Source organism: Pogona vitticeps, chromosome 5 (assembly GCF_051106095.1).
Source record: "Pogona vitticeps strain Pit_001003342236 chromosome 5, PviZW2.1, whole genome shotgun sequence".
Classification (NCBI taxonomy): domain Eukaryota; kingdom Metazoa; phylum Chordata; class Lepidosauria; order Squamata; family Agamidae; genus Pogona; species Pogona vitticeps.
In genome coordinates, this window is record NC_135787.1 from 17,916,344 (window position 1) to 17,943,624 (window position 27,281).

Here is a 27,281-nt window from a genome sequence, read left to right on the forward strand (position 1 = left end):
AGCGTATGTGTTGTTGTCATAGGCTTGGGACTGCCTCCTCCTGCTTCTGAGTGTGTGTGTGTTTGCAGGGAGGCTTTGGGCTGCTGTTTTCTGCTTTAAAAAAAACTTCTGGGTGTTTTTGTAGCGTGGTTTTGATCAGGGGGGTTTATGTTTCTGTGCTATGATGGGCCCTGGGGGGCTTGTTTGTTTTTTTGTCCCTCCATTTCTGATGGGTCTTGGGGGGGCTTCCTTGCTTTTTGTATTTTCTCCCCCCATTTCTGATGGGTCTAGGGGGTTTCCTTGCTTTTTGGATTCCCCCCCATTTCTGATGGGTCTTGGGGAGTTTCTTTGTTTTTTGGATTCCCCCCCCATTTCCGAAGGGTCTTGGGGAGTTTGTTTGCTTTTTAGTTTCCCCCCCCCCATTTCCGATCTTGCACGATCTGCTTGATTGCTTTTTGGTTTTTCTTGTTTGCATTTGCAATGGGTCTTTGCATGGTTGATTGCTTTTCTTCCCCACCTCCCTTTTGCTGGAAGGGATTAATTGTGTTTCCGACCGGTCTTGCAGGGATTTTTTGTTTGTGTATGTGTCTTTTTTTTTTTTTGAACCAGAACGGATTAATTGCATTTCAATGCATTCCATTGGGAAATGGTGCTTCAAATTACGACCACTTTAAGTTATGACCATCTTCCTTAACCAATTAAGGCACCACTGTACAGTATTCTGGAAAGGTTTTTTGCCTACTTAGAGGGCTCACTGGACCATGTTAAAATCTGGAGTAACATGTTATCATTAACAGTGTTGCATATTAAGAATTTACTTTTGGAGGATTAAGCATTTCTATTTGTTATTCAGTATAACAACTAGTAAAATCATTGTATTTTGAGGGGTATTTTGCTGTAGAAAAGCATCCTGTGCTATTCACAACTATCATTGTCAACCGTACTTCCTGGAATAGCTTAAGAGTGGTGTATTTATCAGAGGTGCCAGTGAATTTATCAGCACTAAGAGATGTGGGGTTCCTTTTCTTCTATTGCCTTCTATAGTAGTGATATTGCAAGTTCTGGGTCTGAACTTTAAGCATTACAATGTGCCTGTGTATTGCATGTACAGTACTTGGTCCGTTCTAACCCTGTACCCATTTTAACCCTATTGTTAAATAACAGTACTGAACAGCACTGTTGAAAATGTATCCACTTTCTTCAAGCTCAATACCGTAGCTGACCTTAGCAAATTTCACCAGGTCTTTATTGTTCCAGTTATATTCTGTAGGACTGAATCCAACTAATTAGAGTAGACACATTGTACCAGTGGTACTTGAATGATGATTTTAACCAAGTCAATTTCTTCATTGGGTCTGTGCTAGTTGGAATGGAAAACTGGTTTTTGTCATGGCGGGGGGGGTGGTCCTGTTACACCCACTCTGCCTTACTACCCATTTATTTTCTAAGTGTAATTTATTTTCTTGGAGTAAACTGTGATATTGGCTGCAAAAACCTGTCTGAAGTCTCAGCTCCCAGGACACTATTCTTATTGTGCTCTCAAGGAAGCTAAAAATCCATAAAGCCATGCACTAGGACACCAGTCTTACAATGTAGTATTGCTATCACACATACTTTAAACAAGAGTTTTCTCAGTAGGTAAGTTTGGATTTTGTAGTACCACTTGTCCTGAGTCAATACCTAAGCCTTGATAGGGAGAAGATTTGTATGTTTATTAAGGAAAAGCAAAAAAGGTAAGAAAGCAAGAGGCAAAAATAATTTAAAAATACAAAAAGGTTTTTTTTAAAAAGCAGTTTGAGACAAGTTTTGGGAATAACAAGAAGTCATAAAGGAAAATAGCAAAGCTAATTTCACTATCTATTACATAACTATTAATATAGGACAATGATTCCCAACCTCTGGTCCCCGGATGTTTTTGGACTAAAGCTCCCAGAGGTTTTCACCACTTGCATCACTTGGGAACCGCTGACATAGAGAACCACATAACTTCAGAGCATGCACAAAGGATAGCAGTTGAGCATAGCATCCTTGTATCAAGAAGGCTAAGCCGACGGATGTAACTTCTGTACGTTTCCATGCTGACAATCGGGCCCCATTCTTCTCTGAAACTGTGAAAAGGCAGATGACGTTTCTCTCTCCCTCCTAACCTCCTAGCACATTACCAGACTGATCTGCTAGACTGACCTTTAGATGATTGTTCTTGGGAGATATGACACAGCTGGTTGCTGTTCTGATGCTGGGTGGAAATCTAACTACCATTTACGGTAGCTTCAAACTCAAGTCTGACTTTAGATGGTTTCCATGTCCTGCACTCCACTGCTTCACAGTTTCTTGACAGTTTGAGCATCGTCTTCATTTATTGCATAAACCTGTGAGAAACTGCTTGCTGCATCTTGCACATTTGAGAACAGTTTTCTACAACCTCTAAATAAATCATCCAGCACCTCCTTTCGGTACTCTCTGGGAACAGAAGAATTACTATCTAGCATAGATGCATATCACATCCCTTCTGAACCAGAACATTAATTTTACTAGCCGATTATTAGCTGCATCTCTTTAAAAATTATAATGGAATGCAAGAATCTCAGCATTTCTTAAATTTTTGACGTATCAGATTTAAAGAACAGGGTTTCATTTCCATCTTCAGAACAATAAATGCATGTTTTAAAAACATGTAAGGTCATTACACTAGGCAACATTCCAGGAAAAATGTAACTTTAATTGTATTGGATTTTCTTTGCGGCATTTTTCCATAAACAAAGCATGTTCAATTACAGGATACAGTAAGATATGGAACACTTTGCTGTTATGTACCTACAGTATAATAATAATCATGTGCTGTCAAGTCAATTCTGACTTATGGCAATCCTTTTCATGGTTTCCCAGATATAGAATATACAGAAGTTGGTACACCATTCTCTTCTTCTTTCGGGGTTGTCCTTGGATTGTGCAGCTTGCCCAAGGCCACACAGGCTGGTTTTTCTGGGATGCACAGGAGGAAAATTAACTCACATCCTTTGACTCTACAGGCAGATGCCTAACTCACAGAGCTATCCAGCCAGCTGTATGTATGTATATCTATACAGTCGTGCCCTGCTGGATGATTACCCTGCTCTACGACGAATCCACTTTACGTCGACGTTTTTGCAATCGCAAAATGATGTTTTAAATGGGGTTTTTTTGCTGTGCGATGATCGGTTCCTTGCTTCGGGAACCAATTTTCACTTTACGACGATCAGCAAACAGCTGATTGTCTGGTTTCAAAATGGCCACCGGCTGAAGAAAATGGGCCCCCTGATGTTTTCTAGAATGGATTCCTCGCTTTACAGGCACAGAAAATGGCCGCCATATGGAGGATCTTTGCTGGACGAGCAGGTATTCAGCCCACTGGAATGCATTGAACGGTTTTCAATGCGTTTCAATGGGTTTTTTATTTTGTTTGATGATGTTTTTGCTCTACAGCGATTTCGCTGGAACGAATTAACATCGTCAAGCGAGGCACCACTGTATAAACATACGCATACATATACACTTAAAAGAGTGACTAACAAGCAGAAGTATTTAACAAAACAGTTCAAGAACAAAATATAGAAAACTATAACAAAAGACAAGAAATCGGGCCTTCTCGGCGGTGGCTCCTCGCCTCTGGAACAACCTTCCCCCTGATATTCGCGCGGCCCCCTCGCTGGGTATTTTCAAAAAGCAACTAAAAACATTGATGTTTCGGCAGGCCTTCCCCCCTAGTTAACTCCTGATCCCCCTCCTCTTTTCTTTCCTAATGTTTAACCCAATTGTTGAAAGTTTTCCTTTATGTAATTCTGCTGTTTTTATTGTTGTATCCCTTGTTGTAAGCCGCCTAGAGTGGTCTATCGACTAGATAGGCGGGATATAAATAAAATAAATAATAATAATAATAATAATAATAATAATAATAATAATAATAATAATAATAATAATAATAATAATAATAATAATAATAATAATAATAATAATAATGTAATTGTGAAAATTAGGTTACTAAAATGAAGAGAGCTTGGAATAATCAAATGGATTTATATGTGCAAGAACTATATGATATCATTAAGTTTTGGTACTAAAATAAATTCCTTGGTCCCAAATGTGCTCAGTGACACTCTTCAATTCTAACTCTGTCTCTTTAATTCTAATTTTTCCCTCGGCTGCTTTGTGTGTCTTGGGAGTTCTGACATAAAACAAGATAAATTGGAAAATTCACACTTGTATATTAAGTGTATCATTGTACTTATGAGTACCAGCCTATTTTATTTTACTAGGAACCAACTTTAGAAAAACTTTAGAAAAAGCCACCGGTCTTCAACTTCCATATTTAATGTCCTGGATTGTTCTCTCACTGATGACCAGTTTCCAGGTTTGGATAAAAAGGGAAATTATGATTAGAAGCTTCCAGGTTTAATCAGGGCTCACACGAAGGGTCAGTGCACCCTGGCAGAAGAAAGGTATATATGTCAGCCTAAACAAAAATATTATTGCCCCACCATGATTGAAGGGATTAGTTATTAATACATGAGGAATCTTACCTCAAACATGTGAAAAAATGGGACCAAAGAGAACCGTGTTTGTTCACTGGTTTATCCAGAAAGATCTATTCCAATATCAGCTGCAAAACAATATGTATGTGTTTTTTTTCCTATTCCATTCACCTGCCCCATTTGAAAACTAAAACTTCTCCCTTTTCTTCTTCAGGTTGCAACCTGTATGCTTTCTGCGGGGCACTCTTTGGAATAACCTCAATGATGACCTTATTAGCTATTTCAGTTGATCGCTACTGTGTGATTACTAAGCCTCTGCAGTCCATAAAAAGGACTTCAAAGAAGCGCACATGTCTAATCATTGTTTTTGTCTGGCTCTACTCGCTGGGATGGAGTGTGTGTCCACTTTTTGGGTGGAGTAAGTGTCCTATTCTTCTTTTAAACCCTGTACAGTATGATACAATATTGTGCATTCTTTTTTGCTTTGTTCACTAGGTATCAAGCAGTCTAGTGACATTGCTGAGGTTGGCAGTTCCTCTTGTAGACACACAGGTATGTGTCTCACATACTGTATGTGCCTGCAAACACTCAGTTTCCAATAGACACCCTGCTCCTCTAATTCTTATTCTTATTCTTCTTATTATAGAACTTTACATTTTAAAAAATAGTCACAAAATATTGGCTTCCAGAATCGTCTGTAGTCCAGCAGTTTGTTTTGAAGTTCACCTAGGTGCCTAGAGAAAAAGGAAAACAGTAATGCAGGCGAATATGTGAAACACTCCCGGCTTGGAAAAGTTAGTTTTTTGAACTAAAGCTCAGCACTGTCAGGATTCTCCCATCTGCTGCCCATGCTGGCTGGGAAATCTGCGAGATGTAGTGCAAGAAACAATCCCAACCCCCATTTCTGTGAATAGGCATAATGTTCTGCTTTAGAAAGGCAAATATAGGATTTGGGGTTTGGAGGCTTAGATACCACCTCTGTCTTTTGTTCATTTTCTTGGTTGGCCTTGGTTTGTAAAAATATGAAAAGACTAGTCTGGAACTGATTGTTCAAGACTTGCCAGTGCATTTTCAAACCCAGTTGTATCATTTGTATTTTATATCTTCCAAATCTTGGTAAGTCCAGTGGGTACCTTTCAATAGCATTTAAATGTACAATTTCCATTGCTGTCCGGCCATAAACTGTACAAAATTATACCATTTCATTCTGCATAATGTTTACTTGAGATGAGGATGGAGAGCAAAATCTATATGAACTGTACAAAATACTGTAATACCATCTTATTCTGCATAATGTGTAGCTGAAATGGGGACTGAGAGCAAAATCTATAAACTGCATGACTCCTCACTAGGGAAACAAACACTTTATCTGAAAACGATTGGAAAAGTTAACAACATGTTGCCCATTATTCTGTGTCTCGGTGTTGTGAAATCTCACAGCACTCTTTTCTTTCACTCCAGAGATTTCAAGGGACTGTGTCCCTCTATATACAAGATGAACAGGTATTCTGATATCATAGAAAGAAGTGTCTGTGGATATGTGGTACTTACTTAATTGTCCTTAAAAAGGAAAAGCCCATGTCAAACCTGAAAAATGCTTTCTCCATTGGTCTGTTAGCACTCCTGAGGGTTACCTTCAAGTTTAATATTACAAACAGTCTTGAAATTAAGCCAGGATCTGAGATTAATTACACTGCTGAATATTTGTTGCTTGTAACTATACTTAAGGCAAAATCAACCCTTGCTGTTAGTGTAAAATTTTAAGATGGGGTTATTATATTTACTAAATGCTTCCCCCATAAAATACTCTGTGTGTGCACAAAACTTGTATTTTAGGGGGAAATGTCCTACATCAGTCTTTTCTTTTCCCAGGGAGGGGTATTTTATGGGAGTGTATATATAAATTGCATCTGAAGAATCACTTTGCAATTTCTTTCTTCATATTCCAGTTAGCTGCAATCTTTGTAAGGAGGTACTTCATGTTCATTGTTCTGTTTTAACAGTGTTTACTAGTGTGGCATTAAGGGGACATTAAAAGGCCTGAAAAGCAGAGACATCACCTTGCCAACAAAAGTCCGAATAGTCAAAGCTATGGTTTTTCCTGTCGTGATGTATGGAAGTGAGAGCTGGACCATAAAGAAAGCAGACCGCCGAAGAATTGATGCCTTTGAATTGTGGTGCTGGAGGAGGCTCTTGAGAATCCCCTGGACTGCAAGGAGAACAAACCTATCAGTTCTAAAGGAAATCAACCCTGAATGCTCACTTGAAGGACAGATCCTGAAGCTGAGGCTCCAGTACTTTGGCCATCTCATGAGAAGAAAAGACTCCCTGGAAAAGACCCTGATGCTGGGAAATTGTGAAGGCAGGAGGAGAAGGGGACGACCGAGGATGAGATGGCTGGACAGTGTCTGCGAAGCAACCAACATGAACCTGACACAACTCTGGGAGGCAGTAGAAGACAGGAGGGCCTGGCGTGCTCTGGTCCATGGGGTCACGAAGAGTCGGACACGACTAAACGACTAAACACACACACAAAAGGCCTGAAAGGAAAAAAGGTCACCAGCAAGACCCATAGTGCAGTGGATTGGATGGTAGCAGCTACTGGGGCAGCACAAGGCCTCTGAGTAATGCTGTTTAGGGATCGGTGAGAATTTGAGTTCAGTTTGATTTTCGTAATAATTTATCAAAATTCCAATGCCATCCGAGCTCAGAGTTTATTTTTAAATTCTGGATTTGAATCTCTGTGTATCAGTCAGGGATGCTGGCAGATCTTTGAGTGCAAGTCTTTAGTACCAAGTTCCAAGCCCCAAGTCTCTATTAAAAACAAGCTTTTTTTCTTCAGAAAAAAAGAGAGAGGGTGGGTTCTGAGTCACACATTGAATCTGAATCATTGGGGGGGAAAAACACAAGTTGAATCACTGCAATTTAAATCTGCCTTGACAGCGAATCCCGTGACTTGAGTCCCTATTGCTGGTATCAGAGCTTGGAAATTTAAGTTTGGGGACTGCAACATCCACTAGCACCCATGCAATGCTGGATGAGGATTCTGGGAGCTGCAGTCCCAAAAGCTTAATTTTTTTTTAGTGTTATGCTCTGTATTCAACCACACTAGTGCTGAGCAGAGGTTACCACTTCTTTCTTCATCTTTAACACCTACATGATAGAGAGGTACAACATGGTTATCTCCGTGATGTGAATAATGATACCTGTTGAATTAGCAAGTGGGAGAGAAGTTGGTGCAATTGGAAAGAAAACTCATTTTGGTTTAGTTTTGCAGAATCTATGAATATTCACATTTTTAAAAACATATTTAGGACAGAAAAGTCTTGAGAGTTTAATAAAATGCAAATTTGGAAAAAAGAAAACACATCTCAAATGTTATTGCAGCTGTCCACATGTCTGCTGCTGCCACATGAAGACTACCACTACCAGGGTCGAACACATTTTGCTACCTCCAAAACATTCTTGCTGCTTCCTAACATCTGCTGCCTTAGGTCTCTGCTTCACTATGGTAATCGTAGGGCGGGCTCTGACTGCTACAGATGTGTGGCCTTTCAGTTGTCATTTAGCCACCATTCTCTTTTTACTAGCTTCCACTCTGACTCTGTGTTATATGGGGTGCAATGCTAAGTACTATCGAAGGCTGCAGAATTTTGTTCTTGAGTATTACTGCTTAGGGGACCTGGTGGCGCTGCAGGTTAAACCGCAGAAGCCTCTGTGCTGCAAGGGCAGAAGACCAGCCATCATAAGATCAAATCCATGCAACGTAGTGAGCTCCCGACACTTGTCCCAGCTCCTGCCAACGTAGCCATTTGAAAACATGTAAAAATGCGAGTAGATAAATAGGTACCACCACGGTGGGAAGGTAACAGTGTTCCGTGTCCAGTCGCGCTGGCCACGTGACCACAGAAACCGTCTTTGGACAAACGCTGACTCTGTGGCTTGGAAATGGGGATGAGCACCACCCCCTGGAGTCGGACACAACTGGACTAAATGTCAAGGGGAACTTTTCCCTATAACTGCTTACTCCTACTTGTCTGTTTTATTCTGTTGATACGATTCTTTGGCATATAATAATCTGTATTTATATTTGTAAACCACTATGAGTTTGTCTGCAATAAAGGACTAAAAATTGCAAGGTAAGTCCTGTCATTAAGATTTGTTTATGAGGCATTTAATGACTAAAGCCCAGCTCAGACTGCTGGCTCCTACCATTACATTGCTAAATTTACATAGACTCTCATTAATTCTGTCCTTTTTTCAGTCAGAAGCCATCTGCTGCTGGGTTAAAAGAAGGGATTTTCTGCACTGCTTTTGCTTTTTTGTAAGCAGCCATGGAGAAAAAGGTTGCTCTTTTTTATTATACCAAGACATTAAGAAAGCATAAAATTTGATATGGTAGTTTTGCTGCGTATGCATTTTTGTTAATGGAAAAAATGTGCAAAATACTAGCTTCTTAGATGGAGTTCAGCAGGATCCCCTTATTTCTGTCTGCCTCAGAAGCCCCTGTGCGTAAGGAGCAAGATAACCATGCCTGCTTATTTATCCCATCATAATTGGAAAATTTCCAGACTTTTGCATACCGGTATATTTTTTCTCATTCTTAAAGTCCAAAATGCCTCTTCTTAGTTACTATCAGTAAGAAATGTGAAGTAAGAAATAAAATTTAATCTACTCTTTCTTCCCCTTTGGCCATGTTCACCACTGGAATGTGTCCTACCAAAATACTAAATTTAATTCTAAATATTGTTTTTCACCTTTGATTTGAAAGAGGTTTGCCATTCATTGCCATTTATCAGTCACCCTTCCTTTCCTCTTCAAATTATGGTACAGACACACAAACACACACTCCAAAAATTCAAAAATGTAGGCAGCCCATATAACCATGGAGTAACAAAACCACAGTTGCTATAATTAGCTGGTCAATGCCTCTGTCAAGTAAGTTTCTTAAGTGTAGGAAAATACTGGGTTACATTTTTCTAGAAGCACAACTGCAGCAAGTCTTGATTTGCACATGCATTCAGGTGCACTTAGACTGAAATAGAGCAGTCTGTGAGATTACTAGTGCATTAGGATTCCAAAGGCTTATTTATGTAGGGATGGTGTACATTGGCTCCTTTGTATCCATAAAAAGGTGGCACATAGCAAAGTAGGCAGTGGGCAGAATCATGTTGGATCTTCATGGCACAAAACCAAAACTTCATAATTGGTATATATGATAGTTTGAGAGCCAGTTCTAGCTGTTTCTTCCACTCTTGGACATACCCAGGTCATGCATTAGGTTGCACACACAGGCATGTAACAGATTCAATGATTCAATGGGTCTATTCTAGTTGTGACATACTACACTGAGCAACAGGATTTCAACCACAACCTCCCTGTTCAACATCTTTCAAACAAAATTTACATAAAGTTTTGGGATATATTCATAAACCTCACATTTTTGGTAAAATATAATAACTGGATGTTTAAAATAGCTATGTGAGTATGATTTCCTCAAGGTTTTATGTGACTATAAACTTGAGCCCATGTATTATATTGCCATTGAGAAGAAATGTCCCTGCTAGAAAAGTTTCTGAAGTCCTTAATGAATAGGGCATTACTAGCTGCACCATGCAGTTAAGTTAATAAAGGCTACAAGTTTGAGAACATTACTCTGCTCTTTGCTGGCAACATTACTGGGCACTTTCTTGCTTCCTGGGTAGAATTCAGAATGAGTATTTGATGAATTTAACAGGTTTGCCATGGGAGACTGACAGTTTTCTCATTACATGTGTCTAATACATTTATTCTTAATAAGATATGCTCAAATGAGTGACAGGATGTATCAGCTTTAAACAGTGGAATGAATAGCACATGTTCCGGCATAGAATTGAACTGCACTGCAGTTAACCTTTCCTATCCAGGCCTACTTCCCCCTCAGGTGGTAAACACTTATGAAGGTGCCAGTGGCACGCAAGACCAGAAATAATGAATTAGATTTTAATTATGCTAATCTATTAGAATTTCTGCTCACACTGGGCAGATGATTAAAATTAAAGGGAAAAGTAAATAGTGCTTAATTCTTTAATTTTGCTGTCAAAAGGTTACATTGAAGCATTTTTTTAAAAAAAGCCACACATAGTAAATAGTGGAGGTAAGTCAAACACATCTTTTTTTCCTGTTTTGTAAGGCTGGCTTAAACCAAGGCATAATAAGAATAACTTGGAAGCAAGTTCTTTGTATTAGAATGATCTTCCTGTGTTCTACATCAGTTGCTGCATATAACAATAATTCCCAAGATAAGAGGCCCTAGTTGTTCTTAGAACTACAATTCCTAAAAACCATGGCCATTGGCTATGCTGGCGAAGGCTTCTGAGTATTAACGTCCAATAGCATCCTAGTACAAACTTGCCAATGGTTCTCAAACTCTCCATGTTTGAGAACCATTGGCATAGAGGCTTCTCCTCTGTTCCATTTCAGGAAGCTAAAAAGTGGAGCATTTAGAGAGATTAAATAGCAGAAGAGAAGGAAGACAAGATGAGTGGCTTTAGTTAGGCAGTTGAAAATGGAGATTTCACCATCATGCAGCCATTCCTTCTCTGTCCTAAGCTCAGCACTGGGTAGGAGAAGGATAAAATAATGGACAATAATTTTCAACTTCTTTCTGATGACACTTTTGCCACACTCTTGTAAAGTGAGCATCAGTCTGGCATTCACAGGGTCTCTTAAAATTTCCTCAGTCCAATGTAAAGCTGCATGTTAACTCTTTTCTACTAGTGTTCCAATCACTGGAAATTCAACACTTCACAGTGCAAATTTTTGATACATTGTTGGGCCTTACTGCTTTGTGTGTGTTTTTGGTGTTGCTTTTGTTTACCATGTTTAATGTGGCGTTTGTTTGATCACCCTTAGTACTTTGTCTACTTACTGTTTTTTGCTTTAAATTTTGTCTTTTAATGCTGTAATCTGCCATGGGTTCCTTTTTAAGGAGAAAGGTGGGGTAAAATATTTTAAATATTTAAATATTGTCAAATGCAAGGGAGCTTTAGAACCAACAGATCCAAAACCTGCTCTAATCAACTCTATCCTAAAGTGCTATCTTTTGTCTTCCATGTCTGTGGAGCAGCCACAGCAACTGAGATTTTCAGACCCGGTCACATGTGGAATTCATGGCTCCAGGACACCTTCCTAGGAATCAAAAGTCTGAATCCTTCAATAGTTTGCTTCTTTATATTCCGCCTTTAAAAACATGTTTTCTTGCACCAGCTGGTACATGAAAGAAAAGAACATTAAACACTGAACGGGTCAACATAAAACGTTAACAACACAATTCAATGCAACAGCACAAAATATTTTCAACCTGGATGTCATTGCTAGGCAGGGAATTACAGGACTTTGGTGGCCAGTGTTAAAAAGTCCTTGAGCTCCAGTAGGTAAGGTAGGCAGATTAGGCTAAAGCTCTGTAGCTGGAAAAACTAGGTATCAGAGTCAAGAGTTTTTCTAGCCTCATTTTCTTCGATGACGTGCAGTTTTCTGCGTATTGGAGACAGGGAATATTGTTCAAGTGAGAATTCAGACCTTGAAATTCCTTTCTTGGGAGTAAGTTCTGGTGAACCTTCCTTCTACATAAATAAGATTAAGTCACAAGACTTGGCTATATAGTACAGTAACTATATATATAGCTACATAACTATATATTGTATATAGTTATGGCACAACTATAAGCATAGTTGTATCGGAGTCAGAGGAGTTCTGGTCCACAGAGGTTTATGCCCAGATACATGGATTAAATTGTCTTAATTGACAGGCTTCTAAAGCAAAAAAAGCAAAGCGTGCTGCTTATATACCGCCCCATAGTGCTTCGAGCACTCTCTGGGCCGTTTACAAGTTAATTATGCAGGCTACACATTGCCCCCCCCAGCAAGCTGGGTACTCATTTTACCAACCTCGGAAGGATAGAAGGCTGAGTCAACCTTGAGCCGGCTACCTGGGATTGAACCCCAGGTCTCGAGCACAGTTTTGGCTGCAGTACAGTGGTTTAACCACTGCACCACGAGGATCTACTTCTGTTCTTTCTTATGCACTGCATAATAAGCATGCTTTCTTATTCTTAGGTTCCTATATACCTGAAGGCTTGATGATATCTTGTACTTGGGACTATGTGACCTATTCTCCAGCAAACAGAAGTTATACCATGATGTTATGCTGCTGTGTGTTTTTTATCCCACTGGTCATCATCTTCCATTGCTATCTATTCATGTTTCTGGCTATAAGAAATACTGGCAGGTAAGCAGAACATTGAAATAATAGTATATTCTTCATATAAACTGTTAGGATCTCAGTACATGGATGCAGTCAAATGGATTGAGGCTGAACCCGGACAAGACGGACGTCTTGAGGGTGGGTGGCCCTCCCGTCAGCGGCATAGGCGACTCCCTCTCTTTTGGAGGGACGACCCTTGCCGCAAAGAGCGAGGTCCGCAGCTTGGGGATACATCTGGACCCGGCGCTTACCATGGAAACCCAGGTGGCATCCGTGGTCCGCTCCGCCTATTTTCATCTATGGCGGATTGCCCAGCTGCGTCCATATCTTGATCGGGGGGCCCTCATTACTCTAGTCCATGCGCTCGTAATCTCGAGATTAGACCATTGTAATGCACTCTACGTGAGGCTGCCTTTGAGGCTCATGCGGAAACTTCAGACGGTCCAGAATGCAGCAGCCAGGCTTATTAGTGGGGTGAGAAAATTTCAGCATATCTCCCCCATTCTGGTTGCACTGCACTGGTTACCTATTCGTTTCCGCATTGATTTCAAAGTGCTAATGATCACATATAAAGCCCTTAATGGTTTGGGACCTCAATATTTGGCAGATCACCTCCTCCGGCCCAGATCTACCCGAATCACCCGATATAGCCAGCGGGGTCGGCTGAGGGGTTTGACGCCGAGGGAGGCCCGGAAGGAGAAAACAAGAAACCGGGCCTTCTCGGCGGTCACCCCTCGGCTGTGGAACACACTCCCCACTGAAATTCGGCTGGCACCCTCGCTGGGTGCTTTTAAAAGCCAATTAAAAACCTGGTTATTCAAACAGGCCTTCCCCCCAGTCAACTAAGTTATTTTTTCTTTCCTTTTCTTCTGTTTTTTTGAGTTTTAGCCATCTTGAATAATATTGCTTATAATTATTGTATTATATATGTTATTTATATATCCTTTTAATTTGTTTTAGCCTATGTAAGCCGCCCCGAGTAGACGTTGTCTAGAGGGGCGGGGTAAAAATCAAATAAATAAATAAATAAATAAATACATTGCAGAATACCTGCTTCCAGCAGGGAATGCCTGTCCTACCCACACATTCCAGGCTAGATGACTGAGGGCCGAGACCCAGAGGGAGAAAAGTAGGAGATTTCTAGGGTCATAATTGGCCATTTTAATTGCTAAATATATTTCTTTATTATAAAATGTTTAAAATTGATATCCACAAAGAATAAAACAACTAAAAATAATCCACATATACACTTCCTGTGCATATATGTACATATATGCACATATATGTACATACTGTGCACATATGTACATACATGCTTACTATGCATATGTGTACATGCTGTGCATATATGTATATATGCTTACTATGCATATATGTAAATATATTTATGAAATATATTTTGCAATTACTGTACATATATGCACAGTAAATATATTTCTTTCACTGTGTGGTGTTTTTTGCTTTGTTTTGTCGCAAGGGGAAGTCTTCCTTTCACCCCAATGGTGCAATAGGTTTTGGGAACTTCCACACTTCATTGTGAGTGTAGATGACAAAGTTCCACTTTGGACATTACAAATCAGGTTATATTTTCTGTCCATCTCAACACAAAAATCCTGAGGTGTTTTTAGTGTAAAGTACCATGTGGTGGAGGATGAGACCAGTCTATTTTTAAAAATAGGGGGAAAACAGAATGAAAATCAGAGAACGTGTGTATTAATTCTATCTCCATTTCCAAAGTGTTGTGCCATTCTCTGTTATGTTTATTACTAGTAATGCTGACACATATCCATGCAAGTCTGGTGTAAGGTTTTGCCAGCATCCTGGGCACAACGCCCTCTGGTAGTTCCATCCAGAGAGCTTACCAGAGGGCAGATGGGGACAGGCAGTGGACTGCAAAGAGGGTGGGTGGCAGTACTGAAATCATCAGAGCTCCAGATGCTTGATATTTTCTCAGCTTAGTATTGAAAAGAGAAGGGCTGAGTGAATTAATGCAGTTTGTTCCATAAAGATCAAGGAGACAGCATATATTGCGAAACACAAAAATAGCTCTCTTGAATAACACATTTTAGCATAAGTATTAGGAGACAACCTTCAGTTGAGAAGTACTGCAGGGTGTCATGGTATTGTTCCCTTCCAAAGACAGTCATGCTGCTATCATAGCTTCAACTACTGCTAATACTTATCTCTAATACTTCCAGGCCCCACTCCAACTGCATGTTGTGGGCAGGGATTGGAAGAATGGAAGAAAAGGAAGATAGCACTGGTTTGCAGCTTGCTGACACCAAACTTTTCTTTATAATTCCAGGCCATAGATTAGTCTTTTAAAAGTGCATTGGTTGGGGGAAGCTGATGTTGGCTGCAGTGGAGGGGGGGTATCTTCAACACACATTTGTAGACATTTAACTGCCATAGCGCCATCTGCAAAATGCTCCTGTTTGTAGATTGGTATGTTGTTGAGACTCTTCTGCTATAGATACCTCACCAAATTTCAGGAGTCCTTAGTATCAAGTCATGGCAGTTAAAGTATATGGAATTATTGTAGCTCTGTAGGGTAGCTATGTGCATAGTATTCAGTATTTGCCCCACCAGGTAATATACTGGCATGGCTAAAGGAGTTTTTAATAATCGAGACCTCTCTCTCTCTCTTTCTCTCTCAGGAATGTTCAGAAATTGGGATCAACATATAACCGGAAATCCTCTGTCTCACAATCTATAAAGAGTGAATGGAAGTTGGCAAAAATTGCCTTTGTGTCCATTGTTGTGTTTGTCCTATCATGGTCTCCATATGCTTGTGTTACTCTCATTGCATGGGCTGGGTAAGTGGTATGCCACAAAAATGATGGCATCTTAATTAAAAACAAAAAAATAGAGAAGGAGCAAAATAAATATAGATCCCCTGAAGAACGTATTTTTGCTTGCTCTGTGCATGAGGCTTGATTTGAATATTTACGTCCTGAAAACTTGTGCCATTTACATCTACTGATTGCCAGGATTATGAGATAATCAACATTTTTGTGTTCACTGCCTGGGTTAATAGTACCATTGACATCTTAGAAGCTCATTACCAAGTGTTAAAAGAGCTGTTGTGATTTCATTTGGTCCCATCCAAACACTCTCGTTCCCACACTTTGTCCACCTCCCATTCCAACCACCAGGTATGCTGTGTATATACTTTTGGCTCAAATTTTGTCCTTCTTGTATTTAAAAAAGTAGATTACAACCCACCAAAGCTCACACTGAAATAAAATTCATAGTCATAAGGGTCACAATACTTCTATTTTTGTTGAAGCTTATTTGTAACCAGCAGTATCAGCTGCAAGCAGTAACATCTATCGGCAGAGCTAAAAGCAACACCAAATTAACCTTCACATTGTATGCTTCCCAGTTAAGGGGACTCTTGGGAGGTACCATTAAAAATACCTGTATCTGTCCAGTTTTCCTCAATCAATTTGTTTGGGTGGGGAAAACAACAGAAGAAGAGATGAGGAAACACAGGACTGTTAGAAGCCAAAGAAGATACTATCTGAATTCCATGAATGAAGACCGTGAAATTACATGACTATGTTTGGAATCATCCAGTTTGCATTTCTGTGTAACCACATTGTTGTGATTCAGAATCACAATACTGAAGTACTGTTGCCTAGTATTTTTGTTTGGGCCTGGCAGTGTCCATGAAATTGACACTAAACAGAATATAGTGTAATGAAGGGCACTCAAAATGGCGAGAGTTGCTGGTGAAAAGCAGCTGATCAGATCTCTACAATCTGATCTCCCATCTCTCAGTTATTGTTTCTTAGAAATCCTGAAGTTTGACCTCGGAAGAATTACTTTATGAAATTTGCTTTCTTCCCCCCAGACCGAAGGTATTTATCAGAGCAGTGGAGCCTTGCATCAACTAGAGGAGTTTCAAACAGTGTGTGTGTGTGTCTGTATGTTTAGCTGATGAAAGATTTGTTTCTAAAATATTTTCCCCTACTTCTCACTTATAGCTATGCCAGGACTTTAACTCCATATTCTAAATCTGTGCCTGCTGTTATCGCCAAAGCTTCTGCAATCTACAATCCCATAATCTATGCAATTATTCATCCAAGATACAGGTACAGTGAGTGCACCATCATGATAATTATTGTATGTAGAGATACTAACTTATACTGACCTGGTCTGGGTTTTTTAGGTTTGTGAGATGTTCGTGGAATAGTTTATCATTGCTGTTCCCCCCACTCATAGCTGACTGAGGATTTGAACCGAGGTCTCCTGAACCCTGATCCAACACTCTATCCACAACACCACATTGGATCTCACATAGGGAGGTATAGATGGTTTTAAAGTAAATTTATTTTCAGATGGCGAAGAGAATGACTTGGCTTGGATCACTTCACTTGAATATTCTCTTGAGTTCCTGTATTCTTGAGCTGCGAATTGGCAGTCCCTGCCCATCTCTAGCTATGATTTCCTGAACAATCAGACTGACTGAGTTATAACTAAAATTGTTTGTGTTCTTCTAACTATAATCCTAATAATAACAGGTCATACACATTTAGATTTCATACCTTTTTTGTAGCATCTCCTTGTCATCGGTGTCCTTGAAATAGTAAAAAAATAATGAGTTACATAATAGCAAATCATATTATGTGACATCAACTTGTTCACCAACATCTGCTAGCCCTATGAATTGATGGCTGAAATCCCACTGCTTAGCATTCTAATTTGCAACTACATTAGGCCCATTAAATCAGTGGAGATCTGCTGAATCAACACCACTGTAAGTTCCATTTATTTAGTGTGTCTACTCTAGTTCCAACTTACTACACTAGATTAGGCATCCTTCAGTCTCGAGAGACTATGGTAATGTGCCCTATATGGAGGACTTGGAACAGTGTCTAGTGTGGCTGAGAAGGCCAATTCTAGAGTGACAGTGCCTTCCACACTGAAGACAAATATAATCTGTCCCCTGTCCAGCTCCCTGATTTTGCTGCTTTTGAAGACTGCTTCTTTGCCTCAGCCTACTGGACAAGGGTCTCTCCAAAATGGGAGAGGCCATGATGCACCGCCTGCCTCCAGGCTGAACACTAAGATGTCAAGGTTTCCCACCTGTTGAGGTCCATTCCCAAGGCCTTCAGATCCTGCTTGCAGATATCATTGTATCGCAGATTTCCCTGCACTAATTCTCCATACAGGAGGTCTTTTGGAATCCAACCATCAGCCATTCTCATGACATGCCCAAGCCAATGTAAATGTTGCTGTTTCAGTAATGTATGTATACATGCTAAAAATTCCAGCTCGTTCTAGGACTACTCTATTTGGAACTTTGTTCTGCCAGATGATAACAAAAATGTGTCAGAGGCAACGCATATGGAACGCGTTCAGCTTCCTCTCCTGCTGTGCATGAAGGTTCCAGGATTCACTGCAGTACAGGAGTGTGCTCAGGACACAGGCTCTATAGACCTGGGTCTTTGCTACCTAATAGTGTGGAGTTACTACAGCAAACAACAGGATTTTAGCCAATGACCTCCAAAATGCTTTGCTTGGCTGTTGCAGATTAAACACCATAGTGTTCTTTATTGAGCCAGTCCATCTCATGTTAGGTTGCATTGTGTAGTATTGATATTAAAAAGAAAGTGCACAAATATGCACTAGTAGCAACACAGAGCTCTGATCATTGCTCTGTGCTAATTATACCTGAATGTTATAATTCTGTAGAACATTGTAGCTGATGAAAGATACAGTGCTTTTTCCTTGGGTATAATTCATTCTGTTTGGTATCAACTACGTATATTAATCTCAAATCCTGAACACATTCATTTCCTTTTTGTATGAGATTTATCTCAGAACCTTTTTTTCATTTGAAATAAAAACAATCATGAACACACAACATAGTGTAGGATAGATTCTGTTTCCCATCAGGCTTGAATGGTGTGAAAAGTAATAGATCGTCTTCTTTACTGTCAATTTCCTTTTATTCTTTCTCCTTATATTACTTTTGTTATTGCTGTAATAGAAATAAGAAAGAATTTGCAGTATTGTCAGCGATAGTAGAATATTTTTGCAATAAGCTTGTTTTTGCTTCTAGCTTTTAAAAATTAGTCTAGATTCTTTGCATATTTAACACCACTTCGCCCTGCCTTTCATTTTTAATAGAAAGAATAACATTCTATAATAGGAGAGAATTGCTGGCTGGATAGCGCAGTGGTTTAGTTATCTAGTTGCTGAGGCAGAGGTTAGCAGTTCAGTTCCTCACAGTGCCTCCTGCGAGTAGAGCCAGCCTGTGTGGCCTTTGGCAAACTGCACATTCCCAGGGCAGCCTCAGAAGAAGGGAATGGTAAACCACTTTTGAGTATTCTCTACCTGGAGAGCCATGAAAAGGGGTCACCATAAATCAGAACAGGATTGATAGCACATGATGATGATGATGATGATGACAATGGTGATGTTGTCGACAATGACAATAGAAGCTGAGAAAGAGAGTAAAGGAAAGAAACATACATAGAGATATTTTCAGCTAATTTTAAGAAAATATTTCTTGCAAATAGCAAGGTTACACACTATGCACAAATAATTGTATTAAAGCATGCATGACTGTCTTGGACTAAAAATAATGAAGTACCTCCAAGACTAATAAATCTTATTTGGCATGACCTTCCATAGCCCACGTGCATCTGAAGAGGTGAGTTGTGCCCACAAAAACTCATACTAATGAAGGCTTGTTAGTTTTAAAAGTACCATGGGATTTGTCCTGAGTTCAGCCAAAGATCCAGAACCTGAGGAGTTAACTATAGCTGAGGAGAATGCTGAGTGATTAGAAGCACAGACAGCTGAATTACCACCAGATTCTCCTCCCCCAGTAGCCAGGGTGAGGGCTAGACTTCGGCAAAGACTTATGACGCAAAGGTCAGGATCACCTGAAGGCTGCCCACAGAAACATCAGGTTAGCTAGTCCTGAGTTTTAAGAGGATGAAAGGCTTCCAGGAGTGCAATGACTGATTTGCTATATAATCGGCTCCCAGCTGGCTGGGAAGCTTGTGGAAGCAACAAGTCAATACTCTGGCTTGCACCCATGCTCCTGAATACTTTGAAGTTTGTTCTCTGTACCTTTGGCTTTGGACTCTGACCCCAAACTAAGTTGTGTGATTTGGCTTTGGACCCTGACCTTGCATTATGGTTCGTGATTTGGCTTTGGCATTTTGGTATCAGCTCTGCATTCTCTCAACTTCTGATATTGGACTGGCTTATTGGACTTTGCTGTTGAAACCCCCTGGGAACGTGACAGGATTCTTTGTTCTTGCCGCAGCAACCTACCATGGCTAGTAGTGGCTCTTTTGGATTGTAGCTGAACTTTGGTTTTGAAAAGGAAAATGCACAGATTTTTTGACTCTTCAAAAATGTGCTTCCAGAATACTCCCATGTTTTCTGAGGCATTCTAAAGGCTATGGTCCAAAGAAGTAACTTTTCCCATCTCTAAAATGCTGCACAATTTTTAAGGAAAGAAAAGGACCTGTCACTCCATCATTAGGTAGCAGCATAAACAATCAGTGTGAGTTTTTAAAGTTTTGTGAGCAAATAGATAAGGAACCGCAGCATTGAATTATACATAAAAATATGGCTTTTTTAAAAAAAAAAATATTTACTTGCTTTGGGAAATTGTTCCCATAGCAAGGGCAGTGTGAAGCATGGGAACTGAGTTGTTTTTTTTACTGCACCTTGAGTATCTGCTTGTGTAAATAAATATGAATGTTTGCTCCCACGTCATCCACGAACAAGATAACATGTGCACAACAAATGTAATGAGTCTAGGAGGTTGATGTGTTTAGGATTTTTTGAACTACAGGTTCCATAATTCTCTTTTCTGAGGGTCCCACATACAGAAACCACACATTACATACACCTAAATTGTGGTCATCTGGTGACAAGGCTCAGCTGGCAGGCCTGCCTTGGATAGGTATAAGATCCTGTTTGAAAAAGATGCTTTTCTGGTGATTACTGGGAAACTTCCTTTTCAGACAAGGCTAGGTCTTTTCAAGGCATGAAATCTGCCAGTTGGGCCTCCTTTCCAAGTGAGCACGATGTAAGGTCTGAGTCTCCCAGGTGGGGCTCCCAGAAAGGACAGTCATGGGATCTGTAGTCTAATAACTCCAAAATGTACATCTCTACTAATGTCACATCTGTCAAAGAACCATCGTTGCAAAGTATTTCCGATTGCATTTGCACTGGTGCTACAATTTTTGAATTGCTTCTTTAATGGATTAGATTATGAGGACCAAAATATATAGCGCTCCTTGCCTTGTGACCAGCTTTAAGCACATAAGATCAATTGCTTATGAAAAAAATGTGGCCTAAATCCAGCATTAATGCTGAAAGAGTGAAAATCCCTCTTAGCCCATTTGTGCTGGGTTATACCATTGGACACTTGTGGGACAGGAAGCAACAGTTAGAACTGGATATGGAACAACTGATTGGTTCAAAATTGGGAAAGGAGTACAACAACAAGGCTGTATATTGTCCCCCGGCTTATTTAACTTATATGCAGAATACATCATGCAAAAGGCTGGACTGGAGGAATCCCAACCAGAATTTAAATCGCCGGAAGAAATACCAACAGCCTCAGATAGGCAGATGATACCACTCTGATGGCAGAAAGTGAGGAGGACTTAAAGAACCTCTTAATGAGGGTGAAAGAGAGCACAAAAATGTTCTGAAGCTCAACATCAAAAAAACTAAGATCATGGCTACTGGTCCCATCACCACTTGGTAAATAGAAGGGGAAGATATGGAGGCAGAGGATTTTACCTTCTTGGGCTCGATGATCACTGCAGATGGTGACAGCAGCCTCTTGGGAGGAAAGTGATGATAAACCTAGACAGCATCTTGAAAAGCAGAGACAGCACCCTGCCGACAAAGGTCCGCATAGTCAAAGCTATGGTTTCTCCTGTAGTGATGTATGGAAGTGAGAGCTGGACCATAAAGAAAGCTGACCATTGAAGAATTGATGTTTTTGAATTGTGGTGCTGGAGGAGACTCTTGGGAGTCCCCTGGACTGCAAAGAGAACAAATCTATCCATTCTGGAGGAAATCAACCCTGAGTGCTTACTGGAAGGACAGATCCTGAAGCTAAGGCTCCAATAATTTGGCCATCTCATGAGAAGAGAAGACTCCCTGGAAAAGACCCTGATGTTGGGAAAGTGTGAAGGCAAGAGGAGAAGGGGACAACAGAGGACGAGATGGTTGGACATTGTCACCGAAGCGAACAACATGAATTTGACCCAACTCCAGGAGACAGTGGAAGACAGGAGGGCCTGGCATGCTCTGGTCCACCGGGTCACGAAGAGTCAGACACGACTTAACGGTAAACAACAACAACACCATTGCACAAGAGACTATGTGAATGGGCTTGCAAATGGTTGTGCAACCAGTTACATGGCTGGTTGTACAATTATTTGTGCAACAAAAATAATATCTGTTGCCCCTTTCATGCTGATTCTGATAATGTACAACTACTAGTATCTCTGGTCTTGAGCAGACACAGATTCATGCCTATGTTTTCAAATACGTACATTCTTTGGATCGTCTGACCACTAATCTGTTTCCCATTTGAATCTCTGTATCTCCCTCCCTTTTCAGGAGAACAATTCGAAATACTGTTCCTTGCCTGAGGTTTCTTATACGGATATCAAAAAGTGATCTTTCAACAAGTTCTATAAATGACTCGTCGTTCAGGGCCTCTGTGTCCAGCCGTCATTCTTTCGTTTCCAGGAACAAAAGCAGTTGCATTTCCTCTATTTCTGGTGCAGAAGCAGTAAGTTTTGGGATTTGTGTTGGTAAGAAAGGGCATCCTTCTTCAAGGTCACACCAGAGGGTCACAGCTGTTTTACTTGACAAACACCCTAAAGGCAGACCAACTAAAGTCAGTCGTGTCTTTGTCACTGCTAACCTGTGTCAGTGGATGTTCGTATAATTTAAATTGTAGCTACAATAGCTTGTGTGATTTAGCATTCTCATGTCAGTCATGATGGCCTTACGATAAAACAGCAGAAATCTCACTTTCTTTTTGCCATTCTTCTTAACTTTTTGAATTGTGTGGCAGTTTAGATGCAGATATAGTGACTGTGTACTTTACACACAAAACTCTACATATTTACTCTCATGAGTAAGTCACAGAAAGTTCAGTGGAATCTGGTCCTGAGTAAGATGTGAGAGGTGTTGCATAAGGGAATTTCAACAAGTGAAATGCAGTGCAGATAAAGCAGATCAATATGTTTATCTTGTAATCTCCTTGAGCTCAATTAAAGCTGTTACATTGACAAAACTCCTTTTATGGCTTGTCATTATGTAGCATTACCATTACTAGCATAATAACCAGAGATCTAGGGTAGCTTCTTATAATAATATTTTCCAAAAATACCTGCAGTTACACAGCTGCAATATATTTTACCTCCTCAAAGCATTACTGATATTCAAGGTGTCGGTAAGCTGTTTCTTTGAACCTAAGCATTGTTGTTGTTTCTAGTTTTTGATGTTCATAAGTGCTTACACTGGTGATGTACTGGGGCTCTCCCGATGAGTACCTTCAATGTGGTTTAAGCAGTATTGACCAGAATCCTGTTAGTTCTCGCATAGGGTTTGCATAACCTGCTGGTTGCATCTCAGTAGCATTCCTGATCACACAACCAAGATGCGGTCAGCACTTCATGAAACAGCCACAATTAGCTTTGATGTGGTACACAAACTTTATGTGGAAATTGAAGATTTTTTAGGTAAGGGGAGTGAATCAACTAATACTAGCTAGCTGTCTTGAGGGACCTGCTATATTGTACGCAGTCAGCAGTGTGTAAAAACTGGTATATGGATTCACAAATTGAGCAAGTTCTATTCACTGTCCGCCTTAACTCTTTTCATTGTAGACATAGGCACAATTTCTTTGGAAATCTTTGATTTAGAAAAAAGGCAAGTAAAAGGTTTATCAGCAGACATGCATGTGTTCAGGTAGGCTTTTGAGCAATAAGTGGGGGTCTAGGGAACTCTCTATGAAATGTAGATTTTTTAATGTTTTGGAAATTATTTTTGATTTTTATTTAGAGAGAGAGAAAGAGAGAATGCTCTATAAAAATGGATAAGGAAAGGTTTTTTTTCTCCCTGATGTAATACCAGAATCTGGGTGCATCTAGTGAACTTGAGAGCTGACGGGTGTAGGACAATCCAAAGGTCCTTAAGCTATGTTAATTATTCACATAGTGCATAATTAAACTGTCAATTTTGCTACCACAAGGTATAGTGATAGCTTTTAATTTGGATTGCTTTAAAGGAGGAGATAAATTAGTGGAAATTACATCCATCAGTGGTTATTATTCATAACAGTTGCATACAGTGGTGTCTCGCAAGACGAACGCTTTGTTTTACGACAAAGTTTTTGCGATCGCAAAACGATGTTTCCTATGGTGTTTTTTCGCTTTGTGATGATTGGTTCCCTGCTTCGCTAACCGATTATCACAAAACGACAATTTTCGCACAGCTGATCAGCGGTTTCAAAATGGCCACCGGGTTAAAAAAATGGCCGCCCGCTGTTTTCTGGGATGGATTCCTCGCTGCACGGGCAGTGAAAATGAGGTGCTATGGAGGATCTTCACTGGACGGTGAGTTTCAAGCCCATAGGAACGCATTAATCGGGTTTTAATGCGTTTCTATGGGCTTTTAAAAATCGCTTTACGATGTTTTTGTTCTACAGCGATTTCGCTGGAACGAATTAACATCGTAATGTGAGGCACCACTGTATTCCTTTCTGTATTTAAGCAGCATCCTCCTGAACATCAGCTGCTGGAGAACAAAAGTGGGAGAATCCTGTTGCTCCCATGCCTTTCTTGTTAGCTTCTCTGTTAATCTGAAGCAATTGGACTCTTCTTATATTATATCCAGTGTTGATTTTCCTCTTTTCTACAAGCCAAAAAAAGTCATGCACTTTGGCCCAATTTTTTGGCTCGCTTTCCCCCACTTCATTTCATGTGTCTCCCACATTTATCTGATTAAACATTTATTTGACACTTTTTTGAAAGCCAACATATTGCTGTTGCTGCTGCTTCATTTATAAATCTTCTTAGAGAAGGATGACTTGGTGGTTGCTGCAAAAATCAACTAGGCATTTCTCTATACAGTTGGTTTCTATGGAAAATAGTCTTCACTGGTAAAATATTGCACTGAAAGTTTAAATAAGAATGCCAGTGTTTGAAAATAGCTATCATTAAAACCAGCAAAGTGCATGAAAGAACTATCCAAAAAGGTGCTTTAAGAAGTGTGAACACTTATGATAGTTCTTAAATAATGAATGATTTTTAAAATAAAAAAAAATCTTCTCCATTGCGAACTAGGTCAATAGTTCTGCATCATGATGTTTCCATGGTTCTGTGCATAGCCAATAGCAGGATTAAAATGCAGATGGATGTCAATCAAGCCTCCTGAATTTTAGAATCAAAATACACCAAGGTGAAATGTTCGTGTAAGTCTATGAATGTAACAGGAATATAAAAGGGAGTCATGAATATATTTTTCTGTCCCGAAAAAATATACTTTGTCATACGGTAAGTTAGGACAACTGCATTTGCCTAAAGGAGAATAAGTTCTTGGCAAGGGACGTGGTGGCGCTGTGGGCTAAACTGCAGAAGCCTGTGCTGCAGGGTCAGAAGACCAGCAGCCATAAGATCGAATCCACATGATGGAGTGAGCTCCCGTTGCTTTGTCCTAGCTCTTTGCCAACCTAGCAGTTCGAAAGCATGCAAATGCGAGTAGATAAATAGATACCACCTCAGTGGGAAGGTAAAACGACATTCCCTAGTCACACTGGCCACGTGACAAAGGAAAACTGTCTTCGGACAGGCACGTTGCAATCCAGTGTTTGCTCCCAGTTTGCAGTAGTACCAATTCATAGAACAATCTCCTTTGATGCAAACAGTGGTAGATAAACGCACCCAACTAGCCCTATTGTTAGGCAGAGGAAAATAGTCACCATTAGCTGCATAAGCTTGATGGCATTATTACTCTTACCAGATATTCCTATCCTTCTGAGGTGGTTTATTTGTAGTGGTGATTCTTGCTTGTTGCTGGTCTGGGACAATTGCCTTGTTTTTCCCTAGTAGATCCGTGACCAAGAAAACAACCCACCATTCCAGCAGGCTTTGTGCATTGGGTTGTGTTGCCTTGTATATGAGACACACTGGTGCTGCTACTGCATTCTACCATTTGTTTTAGCAGGAGAATGCAGGGGCCAAGATGTTGGAGACAGATGTGTGTGCCACACAGCTTGACTTAAACAGCATGAGCTAGCTTGCTGCTGAACTTACCCATTCCTGGTATTGAAGTAAGATTTAACTGCCAGACCAGATAGCTTTTATAACATAGAAGGAGCCTATGCCTGCAACAGAATGCCTTGGTCAGCCCTGTTGGGACATTTATTTGCAATGACCCATACATAAGGTTATCTTGAGAACTAGAGAGAGAGAGATGGATTGAAAAGTACTTTACACTTCTAAAATATGAGGCAGTAATGAACTGTGGGGGCCATAACAGAGATGCTAAAATCAGAAAGAAGAGAAACAGAAAAAAATGGCCATGCACTTTAACTACTTCGTTTTCTTTCTATTATTTCACAGTCTTCTTTGTTTATATCCAACTTTTTTTTCAGATAAAGGCTTTTGTAAATCAATAAGAATCAAATGACATTCTAAGGTGTGGTAAAGCATGTTTTCCAGCAGTTGCTATATAATGAGGTATGCCTGTTTTGATGCTGGAAATGATATAGCCATTGATGGCCCTAACCTCATGAATCCATCTAATCTTCTTTCAAAACCATTCATAGTGATATCCAGCACTATATCTTCTGACAGTGGATGTTTGCTGTTTAATTATGCACTGTGTAAGGACATACTCTCGGTTACTTGTCCTGTAAAAGTTTTTATAGTAAAAATGCAAACATTATTGTGGCTTGGTCATTTGCATCAACAAATGAGTTCATCACAATTCTATATATCCATCCCCATTTTCTTTATTTCCTAGGCTTGGAGCGATGTGGAGCTTGACCCTGTTGAGGTGGGCCAAAAGAGGCAGCAAGGGTATCGAAGTAACTCTTTTTCAACCAAAGCAACAGAAGAAACGAGTGGATTACTCCTGAAGTCTCATAGCTGCCCTTCACCTATTAAAGAAAAGGTTAAAACAGCAGCAATTTCTAACTCCCTTTTAAAGATGTTTCAGTGGCAGATCCTCTTTGGTGTTTACTTACAGTGATCAACCCTGCGTTACCCATCATGGGTCCATACCCTCTGTGTTGAAATTAGTTTTCAGTAATCGAAGTCCTTGTGACTTTGTCTTGTTCTGTCCTAAAGAAGAAGAGAATCTTCTTGTCTAAAAGGCAAACAAAGGCAAACCCTCCCCAATATAGGTAAAGTTGTAGTGGTCTTTTTTTCTCCATATTTTCCTTGCCATCATTTCTCCTCCTCATAGTCTTGGTAAGTTCCATTATCTCCATCTACTTCAGATCCCACTTTAAAAATCAATTAAAAATGGTGGGATCCA

General features: G+C 40.0%; 1 protein-coding gene across 4 annotated transcripts in view; it reads left to right on the forward strand.

Annotated features, from left to right (window-relative positions):
* Window positions 1-27,281, forward strand: part of LOC110081715 (melanopsin) — a 65,006-nt gene that overhangs the window by 34,612 nt on the left and 3,113 nt on the right. For all 4 annotated transcript variants that reach the window (XM_073001939.2, XM_073001941.2, XM_078394567.1 and 1 more), the window contains 6 exons: window positions 4,702-4,905; window positions 12,584-12,755; window positions 15,389-15,547; window positions 16,721-16,828; window positions 22,347-22,521; window positions 26,766-26,915. In XM_073001939.2, coding sequence (XP_072858040.2) covers window positions 4,702-4,905; window positions 12,584-12,755; window positions 15,389-15,547; window positions 16,721-16,828; window positions 22,347-22,521; window positions 26,766-26,915 — 968 coding nt within the window. The remainder of the gene's footprint in view (window positions 1-4,701; window positions 4,906-12,583; window positions 12,756-15,388; window positions 15,548-16,720; window positions 16,829-22,346; window positions 22,522-26,765; window positions 26,916-27,281) is intronic.